General features: G+C 31.0%; 2 protein-coding genes across 2 annotated transcripts; one reads left to right on the top strand and one right to left on the bottom strand.

The window, feature by feature from the left end:
• Positions 1–1,676: 1,676 nt before the first annotated feature.
• Positions 1,677–4,960, top strand: LOC101503202 (uncharacterized). The gene is made up of 7 exons (XM_004498828.4): positions 1,677–2,023; positions 2,147–2,246; positions 2,334–2,454; positions 3,284–3,405; positions 3,530–3,651; positions 3,811–3,970; positions 4,617–4,960. Exons 1-7 carry the CDS (start codon positions 1,813–1,815, stop codon positions 4,642–4,644), a joined length of 864 nt encoding a protein of 287 aa, XP_004498885.1. The 5' UTR covers positions 1,677–1,812; the 3' UTR covers positions 4,645–4,960.
• A 3,889-nt stretch (positions 4,961–8,849) lies between these two features.
• LOC101502873 (acyl-lipid (9-3)-desaturase-like) lies at positions 8,850–10,810 on the bottom strand. Its single transcript, XM_004498826.4, has one exon. It carries the CDS (start codon positions 10,715–10,717, stop codon positions 9,359–9,361), a length of 1,359 nt encoding a protein of 452 aa, XP_004498883.1. The 5' UTR covers positions 10,718–10,810; the 3' UTR covers positions 8,850–9,358.
• Positions 10,811–11,103: the final 293 nt, after the last annotated feature.

Genomic DNA, 11,103 nt, shown 5'->3' with positions numbered 1-11,103 from the left:
ATTAAAGCACCAAACACAACATTGTTGTCGCACGTCGGTAATTACCCTCTCCTCAATAAGGAGTTTATCTTCTACCATACTATATCTAAAATCAATCAGTCATTGTTGATATGTTTCTTAAGCATCTCTATAATCATTATATGGTGAGATTCGTCTATAGTTATCCATCTATATTGCCAAACTTACTTAAGTGTGTAGGGGTGGGAAAATGAACCAGTCTGCCTTATTTTGTCTTGTTCTGCCATTAATCTATTTTAAATTGGGCGGGTGAGACAATTAACTTATATAGGTGAGTTGAAACTTTCTTCTCACTCATCCTCGACATATTGACCCACCAATAAGAATACAAAGTTTAACGTATTATTTTTAGGATGAGTTGGTGTATCAAAAGAAAAAAAAAACATTAAAGTTAGTCAACTAAAATTCAACGTAATCCAATGATCATTAAAAGAAAATTCAAAGTTAGTCAACCAAAATTCAATGTAGCGAGAAAATATGTTAATGAAAGTGAGTTTTTAAATTGACTCGACGAATCCACCTATCCCGTTATTGTCCCTTTATAGTGAGTTAAGTTGAGTAGACATGCCAACTTAATTGATAAAGTCCAAAACTCTAACTTATTAAAAATTGGACAATGAATGATAGATGGTGTGATTGTAAATTGTAACAAGATGAATACTTGAAGACTTGATTTAAGATTTCAAGATAGAAATACCTAAAAGTGATTTCAAATATCTAAATTGAGTGATATTAATTGGAATTGATTTTGTCATCAAAATTGAAGTTTTTATTTGTAGTTTTTGACTTCAAACATAATATTTACATTAAAATTTATTGTTTAAGTCACTTTTACTTGAATATATTTAAACATAAATTATTTGCATCTAATTCACTTAGTTATGACTCTAAAATCAAAAAAACGTAACGAATTTGGATTAGGTTTGGTCTAGTGCAATTAGCACATTAGGATTGTCTAATAAAGATCACACTATTTAAATCTTAAGATAATTTTATTATCTATTTAATATATAATTCTAAGAATGAAATTTGAACTATTTGACCTTGATCGAACAACCTCAAATTTACCATCATCATGATTGCACTAAATTTTGACCACAAACAAGTTAGAACCATATGTAACGTGGGAGACAATACATCAATTTAAATGATCTAAAATTTTAGAAATATCTTATAGACGCACACAAATACTTGCACCTCTTAATTATAGTGGATTGAAGAAAAATTTAAAATTGCACAATCACAATTGATCAAAGTATAATACTCCTAAAATGGTCAATTTTATAAGAGAATAATAGTAGTGCAGTGTCGATGTAATCAGTTTTATATTAAACAATATGAACAGTTAACTTTATAATTTTTAATAGATTAAGATTATAATTATGAAATAAAATAATAAGATCAATGATAATCATACATTGACAATGGATTTTCCTTTTTCTCATTTTATAAAAAGAAAACCCAAAAAGAAAAATAAAATAAAATACAAAGAAAATAAATAAAAAATAAAAAAAATGGTTCTAGTTATTATTTTTGATCATAAACAAAATGATAAAAAAGACTCACATAGTATAGCCATATTTCATGTTTAAATCCAAGATATAATATAACACCTAACAATTTTGGTATTTTTCCCTTTTGAGATAGATCTTATAAATGTTTATAATTTGAATTTTTATATTTCCAATTTGTGTAGGTAGGAGGTTATAATTTTGAAAAAGTTGAATAGAATGATAGTATGTTTTGTATAAGGAAGTACCAAAAACAAAAAGAACAGGCGAGTTGAGAATTGAGATGACAGGTTGGAGTTGGAGTTGGAGAAGTTGTGTTGCACTTGCAAGTCAACAACAACAACAATTCAGATTGAGAAAAAGAAGATTCAAGATAACTCATCATCGTCTTTTAGGACTTGCATTTCTGTGCTCTTTCTTTTTCTTTCTCTTCTCTCCCAAAATTCCACGCTCTCCCAACACTCACCAATTCGCTGACTTGCGCAATCTTCTAGGTAATCACTAACCACACCCCCTTTTTCAAATTCTTCACTTTTCTTTTATTAATGAGGAAAAAAATTCATTTTTTCTTCTGGGTTAGTTAGTTTGAACGATTTTGGTCTCTGGGTCTTGCACAGGAGTTCCCAATACGTTGAATGTTATCACAAATTTCCCATTTTTAGTTGTGGGTGTTCTCGGATTAGTTCTTGCTCTTGAAGGAGGTTTTTTTAGCATAAGGTTATATTTATTTACTCTTCTGATCATTCTAATAGAAATTACTTTGATTCATGTGATTATATTCTAATTTTTTGTTGTTGTTGTTAGTTATCAAGCAGAGGTATGGACTTGGGCATTATTCTATGCTGGAATTACAGGGGTGGCTTTTGGTTCTGTTTATTATCATTTGAAGCCTGATAACAATAGGGTCGTGTGGGACACTTTGCCGGTTAGCATTTCCTTTACATACTCCTGTCTTCTATGTGAATATGTTTTTAGTAATTTTGTGATGTTTTTAGTTAAGCTCTTATTCAACTAGTGTTTATCATATAAGTGTTTGGCCCTGTATGGATAAAGAACTTAATTAAACGTTTATAGCATAAGGATAGGCGATGATCATATAAGTGCTTACATGTAAGTCATTTCCAAACAAAAGATAAAATAAAGTCAACCTGTTTTCATAAGCTATCCTGAAGAGCTTTTGGAAATAAGTTGAAACAACTCATGGACATGCCGTTAAGGTCTTTCCAGAAGCTCCACCAAACAGTCTCATTAGTGTTTATGTCAGTAGATAAACTCAAATATACCAATCCGAACAAACATACATAAGCTATTTCCATAATCTAATATGTACTTAGATATAATAAACTACTTTTATATTTGAAGAGGGATTGAGGGAAAACTCTGCATAAGCTCTCTATAGTTCTATAGGTTATGATGTGGGCGTATGGAAACAAGTTGAACACAACTTACAAACATATCATAAGCACTTTCTAAAAGTTATTCCAAACTCTCACACAAGTGCTAATGTCATTAGATAAAACCAAATAAGCTCTTTAAAACACCCCCTAATTGCTCCATTTGTTTAGTTTATGACAGAAGTAAGCGTTTGAAAAGAGAAAATGTAAAGTGTAAGCTGTTTCTTTATCAGTTTTCTGTTGAAAACTAGCACGCCAAACAAAGCAAACTATTTATTTTGCTAGTTGAAAATCAAGAGTGTTACTTCTTTGTTTCCTTTTCCCCTTTATTAAGAAGTTCATTGGTTTTACTTATGGCAGATGATGGTGGCATGTTCTTCACTTTTTTCTAGTTTGATTGTTGAGAGAATTGGCCAGCGGATCGGTTTGTGTTGTATGTGTGCCCTCGTTTTCACTGCCTTTACTTGTGTAGTTTATGAACGGTTAGTTCTTTTCTCCCCCTCTAGTAGTCTCATGCTTATTCTCTCTTTTAAATATGACATACTTTGAGGTACTGAACTTGCAACTAAGTTTTAAGCTGAATTATGATCTGCTAGTTGGTTGCAGAATTTATGATGATACTCGGCTCTGCTTGATGTTCCAGTTAATTCTTCCCTTAGCTATTGCAGTTGCGGCATTTGTATATCCTTCCAACTATACTCACTCAAGATATTGGTTTTTATCAGTAGGCATGCATCAGACTTTTGTAACATTTATTTACTTTATAAATTTCAAATTTTTTATGAATAGTAATTTTCCATCCCCATTTTTAAGGGTAATCTTAATTGAGGATATTTATCTCGTTGTCTTGAAATAGCCATATTGAAGCCTAACCTTTTTTGGCACAGGTATTTATCTGCTAGCAAAATTTGAAGCTATTGCTGACAGGAAACTCTACCGCACGAATGACTACGTTATCAGTGGGCACTCTTTGGAACACTTGAGCTTAGCGCTTATCCCATTTTTACTTAGTGTGATGCTCCTTTACAGGGAACGCAAGTTCAAAAGGTATGTGACGATAATATTTGATGAATTTTTCGGTTCCTTGTGAAATTTGGTTTAATAAATTATCCTTGTTATTCTGTTTTCTACATTTTTTGTGACCAACCACCATCAAGTCGATTTTCCAAATTCAAACATCCACAACATTAGTCGTCCAAATATTTTGGATACCAGAGTTAGTCCTTCAAAAATTTAAAATGTCATCCCATTAGTTTTTCAAAGGTTGTCAATTTTAGTTGTTTGTTTAGGCTTTTAAGACCACGAAGAATCGATTTTGAACTCAGCTTGAATCGGTTTTGGGACAGGCTCTTGATCTTTTAGAGATTTATCTTTCACCAAATTGTCCTTAATTTTGATCTATTATGAAGACAAATCATGTGACATTTTATATAATTTGGCAACGAAGTTTTGGAAAACTAGTATGATGTTTTAGATAATTGACCAACAAATTTGGTGATTGATTTTTTTGGAAGACAAATATGGTGGAGTGTGTTAACAATGTTGTCAAATATTGGCTTTTAATAAATCGTTTTTGTTCTACAATACGCCGATACGCTATTGTGAAATAGCAATGCTATAACATAGTAGTGAACAAATTTTAAACAAACTACAATTTTCTATGATCTGCAATTGACAGCATTATGTGTAACAGATTAGGAGATCTTAAAGATCAGCTTTGAAGAATTGATATTGCCAAAGGTGTTGATGTTATGTACAATTTATCTTGGCTACTAGAGATGTTGTAGTAAAATCAACAGCCAATGATTTTGTGAGTGATTTTAGATGGTTCACAAAAGGGATGGAATTCTCTTCCATAATATTGAGCTGACAAGTGTAGTTGTGTATTGGTTTAGGTAACAAAACTAGAATTCTTAATTGATTTTTTTTTCAATTTTTTTTCTTATGTACTTGAAGTTTTTAGAATAGAATATAGTTTCTCCAACACGTGGCATTGAACCTTTTTATTTACTATTTTGTCTATTTTTCTTTTTTCAACTTCTATTTAACTACTGGTAATTGTTGGATGTGGGAATTAACAGGAATTAGATTCTCTTGAAAATTGGGTCTGTCTCTCTCTTTTTGTGAATATTCATAAAATTTTGGTAGGATCTCTCTTATTTAATGTTTTTGAAATAGGAGATAGACAAATACAATTCAAATAACAAGGTCAAGTCAAAATTTAACTCGAGAAAATTCATTCTTGAATACCTCGCATGCAGATTTGAATGTGCTTCAATTTATTTAAGTTAGCACCATGCAGGGAAAGTTATTGGATACATGTTCAAAATTTGATACTCCCTCATTTTGTCACTTTAATTAAAAAAAAAATTGTTTCAGGATAAATGTTATTTTTAATTTTTAATTTTCCATATAACTTGAAGGATTAGACTTAAATTTTGAAAAAATGGAATGCAAGTGCCTTAAAGTACATGTTGATATTTTTCTAATTTTAATTAATTTTTTTCAATTATATAATGTACACTACTTTCAAAATATTAATTTTTCCTTGCATTTATCATATTAAAAAACACACCAAAAATTAGTCAATAAGGGTAATCTTATAAAGTAATTATTCATTTTTTCTATTTATTTTACGAAAACTTTCAACCACATTCATTTTAAAACGAATATAATATAATTAAGGCACGAGTTTTAATGCTTTAATTATTATTTTAACGTGCCTTGTGTTTTCTATTGTTTATGCCAAATAAATATTATTTTCATGAGTGCGATTCAAAAGAGGTGATTTTCCAGATCCTTTTTACTTCTTCAAATGTACTAGTATATTGCATAGTTGCACTTAAAATTATATATAAAAAAAAAACTTGTTTGTCGTCAAGACTTAATTATTAGGAATTACTCGTTGGAAAATAAAGAATAAAATCCAAAACTTACGTTTTATACTTAATCAGCTAATTAATTGAGTGTGTAAATGTGTTTCACGATTCCATGTTTCATGTTTAGAGGACAATAACTTGCAGCTTAAATTTCTTTCTCCCACTCTCATTTTATTTAATAATTTGGCATGCCAATAATTTTTATGAAAAAAAATCAGGGGAAACATCTTATAATGGATGTAAAATCCCAATTATTTTTCCTTGTTTTTATTTTTATTTTATTTTAACTCTTGTAAATTTTTCAGTTACCCTCCCAATTATATATTTTATTTGCGTCTGGCCCCTTCGAGCATCTCATCAGTGAAATAATTAATACTTGTTTTTTAAGAAAAAATAAAATAAAAGTTTTCATTTCATGTTTATAAAATGAAGTCCAAATTACATTCGTGGTCCCTTAACTTAATTTCAGGTAACATTTTAGTCCTTTAATTTTTTTTTCCGACTTAGTCCTTTATTTTAATTTTAAGTGACAATTTGATATTTTATGTTTTAAAATTTTAACAATGATATCCTTTTCTATACAAAAATTCAAAAAAAAATTCAATCAAAACTCATAAAATTAATTATATTCTTCAATATAATACAAATTTCATCAAATTTGTAAGGCAAATCTTCAAATAAACTCATATTTTCATGCTTTATTTGATATTTTTAGGAATAAAGGACTAAATCGGAAAAAAAAGAAGATAAAAGACTAAAACGTTATCTGAAATTAAGTTAAGGGACCACAAATATAATTTAGCCTAAAATGAACAAGTTCCTAAAAAATGGGGACCCCATCTTCTTATTCACATACACCAAAAAAATCATGAGATATTTATGGACACGTCAGAAAGGGTATTTTTGTCCCAATTTCCACCTTAGATTATGTTGAGTTTTCCATCTAAATTTGTCTTCACAATCAAAAACAAATAATATGCACACAAAACAGCACAAATCCTTATCCAACGCAGTAGAAAAACTAGGATTTGGATATCCTCACGCAATAATAGATATTCATAATCCAATCTTAAGTTAAAAGCCAAGATCGTTTAACATTTATTTAGTGTTAATTTAATTTGAACCGTTAGATCTTAATGAAAATCCAAAAAAACTATTGATGCAATTATCTAACCGACACAAAGTGAAAAACACATATCAATCTATGTCCAATTAAATTTAGATTTGGTGCAATGTAATAACTGCGTTACTTAATTTTCAATATCAATCATTTGATCTCAAATTAAGGGATGAGATCCTTTTAAACTAAATTTATTATTGAGTAATCTGAAACAATAAATTTCGAATTCGAAATCTAAGTGTGACTGAATATTTTGTTTACTACAAGAGATTGTGGTCAATGTCCAATCACCTAACCAATAAGAAGAAGTCACAACCCCTAGTTGCTCTATATATGTCTACATCAGCACACCAATTCTGCACCTTCCTCATCCTGCACGATTTTCGAAGTAAACTATAAGCTAAATCGGACAGAGGATGCGTGCTACATATTTTATGGTTCCTTCTTTTCTACAGCCCATAACAACATTTCAATTGGGACCATAACGTAATGATGCAGAATTAACAGAAACCAACAAAAAGCTCCAAACAGCAAATATAACAAGTTAAGAAGTGAAGCTTCTTTCAGCTTAAGCCATGAAACAACTCTTCACAAAATGTGGTCAGCTATTATTATTAAGATTTAATTGCAGTTTTGATCTTTATATTATTATTAATTTATGGAGTTGGTCCTCCTATTTAAAAAGTCGACAGTTTTTGTTCATCTATGATATTTTTGACTTAAAAAACGATATTTTGACATACTTTTAATGACCTCATATACAATTCTATAATATAAAACCATCTAAATACATTAATTATTCATATGTCATTAATTAAATTAAAAATATAAAATATTTTTAAAGTTGAAATATAAGTTTTTACGACGTTTTATTCTAATTTCATAGATATTAATCATTATACGTCATCCTATCATATGTCACATTATTTAAACTATCTCGCGTCATCATTTTTTAATTAAAAAATCAGAGAGAAAAAGACCAAAACTGTCGACTTTTAAAATAGAAATACCAATTTTGTGAATCAATAAAAATAAAGGAACTAAAATTGCAATTAAGCTTATTATTAATTAAAGTGACACCGAAAACTTTTTTACAATAATCTTTGAGAAGATTCAAACTTTGTATTAAGAAAACACTCTATGAACCAGAATAACTTAACTTTGGATAGGGTTATCCTATCTATAAGCCATGGTATATGCTATGCCTAATAGCATTATTTGTGAACACATGTTATTCTCATGATGTGAATGTCTCAAAAGGGAAAAAAATCCTTTACCCATAAGTGGATATGAGGATATCCATGTTTACAAATAAGGAGTATAGCGTGATCAAGAAATTAAAAAAGTAGCAATAATTAGTAACACATGTAGCCTGTGAAGTTCACTGTCAATGACACCCTTACAAATCACCAAAAGGTGAAGCATTAAAATAATGAGTATGTAATGTGTACAAGTAGTCTTTTTCCACCCTTTTAAGTGTAATAAACCCCATTCCACTTTTAGTTCACGAGAGAACTTATACTGTATAAAATATGTGAAATTTATTTAGTACATTTCAATAAAAAAATATTTGCTTCCTTCATAATATAATAAGTTCCAATTATAAAAATATGGTCTGTTTTCTGTCTAGAAACAAGATATTTCAGCATTCATATATATTTATTACTAAATGCATGTTTGGTTAAGAGGTGACAAAAATTAATTTAGATTGAATTCCGACTGCTCCAAACGTGGAACCAAACATATGATAAGTCTATCAGCATATCCATGTGGTTAAGTAACACACAAATCTTCAGAGTTCAAATTGATTTTGAGATTGAAAAGTAGTTATTCAGCTATATAATTTGTATGACAGAAAATAATAAGTGGTAATTTCATCTTGGCATCTGATACCTACCTCCCTGAAAGTGCAAAAGGACCATAAAGATAAAATTTAAAGAAATCCCTTTCATAAATAAGAAACTTATAATTCCACAATAGAAGCAACAATCAGCAGCCGTTTGCTTGTACCAATAACTAAAAGTTCAAACAAACTGAAATGGCCAAAAAGCAATTCAGAGAATTCAAATTTAACATTTCGAATTTAACATATAGTTTTTTTTTTTCTGTTGCTCCAAACAACAATGAATTCCCAGGCATAACACAAATTGTTATGTACTAGAAATAATCATGGTCACATAAGGAAATCAAACTAGTAAATCAAACAAAACTAAACATTGCACCTACATCTCACTCTCAATCATGAAGGTGAGCAAAAGCAAGACAGAAAAATCTATAAACCATAGTATCAGTAGTTTCTCTTTTACCTATCTCTTGAAAGGAAGATCAGTGAGACAACGAGCGATCGAATCTAAGCCTCTAAGCAATTTGCAGATCAGTTATTCTTTCAAATTGTCAATGACAGCAAAATCTCAGTAAGCTTCACTCAAAATCCATTCATCCATGAGTATTAACAGCTTCCCAAACTAAGTTTCTCGGAACCGGTTTAGTAAGATCGCGAGCCTGCAAAGCAGCATTCCTCAAAGTCTGGATCGTAAGCACATTCGCCTTCCAGAACGAGACACAATTATAAGGAAGATTATGTTTTTTGCAAAGATCCTTAACCAAAGGTGCAATTTTCCTCAGATTACACCTCGGAAGCCTTGGAAACAGATGGTGTTCGATCTGAAATTGCAAACCACCGTGAAACCAATCCATCCAAGAAGAACAGTTGACATCAAGAGTCCCATTAGCCTGCTTCTCAAACCAATCATGAGCAGTTGGTGGACCAACATAAACACTTGAAGAAAAATGATTCAAAGTGAACTGAACATGTTGAATCCCAGTAACAGAAAAACTAGCAATGACAAACAAAACCCTTTCACCCCAATTAGGTAAACAAGAAACCAACAAAGGGTACCAAACCCAAAACATAAGCAACCCTAAAAGTTCCATCTTTCTATTAGGAACCTTCCTGTTTGACAACAACAAAAAGAAACTTTGAGCAAACAAATTCAACCTAGCAAAACACATAACAGGGTAATAACTCCAATGTTGGTAACTAACCAAGAACCTAGCAAAAGAATCAAAGTTCATTTTCCTACCATAAAAACAAGAAGTGAGGGAAGTAAAGAACTTTGAAGAAACAACAAAAAATGGTAAATGTTGAAGATCAGGATCAAAATCAAGACTATTAACAGCAATGTGATGTGCATTGTGATTCCATTTCCACCATTCAATGCTTATACCAGCAAGAACATTACCAGAAAGGATCTGAATAAAACGGTTCCAATTAGGGTTCACCATGATTTGATAATGACCAGAATCATGACCAAGCCAACCACTTTGAATCCAAAGAAAACCCATTAAACCACCACAAAGCACGCGCACCCACGCGCTTTGTGAAAACAGAACACCGTAAACACTGACACAGAACATAACAACGATTAACGAAAGCAAGAGTAAAACACCGTGTCCTTTAGTTTCAAATAGACCCATTTTGGTGAGTTCGGAGAAGAGTTTCTGGTAATCACGTGAGACGTCGGAGACGGAATAGTCGGAGAGGTAGCTGCCGGTGAAGAATCTGTTCAGGTGGGTGTAAGCGGTGGGAGGGTGGAGAGCGAGGAAAGCGTCGGTGACGTCTTGACCGGCGAGGTTGAGGAGAGGAAGTTCGCCGCCGGGATGGTGGTTGGACCATTTAGAGACGTCGTAGATTTTGCCATGGATGGAGATCCATGCGTCGCCACGTTTGTTGTGTTTTTGAAGTTCTTGTAAGGAAATGTAGGAAGGTTTTTGCAACGGTTGTGTTTCCGCCATTTTAGATAGAAAGAAGAGTGTGTGTGTGTGGTGTGGTGTGGTGTGTAGTGTGTTTTGATTGTTTGAGTGGTTTTTGTAGAGAAGCAGGCAAGGCAAGTTGAAAGTGATTATTTCTGTGACTTTGTATATACTATTAGTGGGGACAGGTCAATCAAGTAAACTATGACCCATTTCTTTGCTATTATTTTCTACATCTCTCTTATCACTAAATAGCCTTCTCTTTTTAATTAATTACCATAATTAATATTATTTTTTAGGTGTAAGACTTACTTAATATTTTTATTAGACAGATGATTATTGATTGTAAAATAATATAATATAATTAAGAGTATATAAATAAAAAAATAATTATCGTACTTAAAAATTTAAAATATATCTTACGTAAA

This window comes from Cicer arietinum, chromosome 4, assembly GCF_000331145.2.
Source record: "Cicer arietinum cultivar CDC Frontier isolate Library 1 chromosome 4, Cicar.CDCFrontier_v2.0, whole genome shotgun sequence".
Lineage (NCBI taxonomy): Eukaryota > Viridiplantae > Streptophyta > Magnoliopsida > Fabales > Fabaceae > Cicer > Cicer arietinum.
This window is presented reverse-complemented; position numbering and strand designations above follow the sequence as displayed.

Excerpts from the sequence above, each read along its gene's own strand:
- LOC101503202 (XM_004498828.4), top strand. The coding sequence starts at position 1,813 with ATGACAGGTTGGAGTTGGAGTTGGAGAAGTTGTGTTGCACTTGCAAGT. Across the intron at positions 3,406-3,529 it reads ACTTGTGTAGTTTATGAACG|AATTTATGATGATACTCGGC; the intron begins GTTAGTTCTTTT and ends AGTTGGTTGCAG. Across the intron at positions 3,652-3,810 it reads ATATTGGTTTTTATCAGTAG|GTATTTATCTGCTAGCAAAA; the intron begins GCATGCATCAGA and ends TTTTTGGCACAG.
- LOC101502873 (XM_004498826.4), bottom strand. The coding sequence starts at position 10,717 with ATGGCGGAAACACAACCGTTGCAAAAACCTTCCTACATTTCCTTACAA.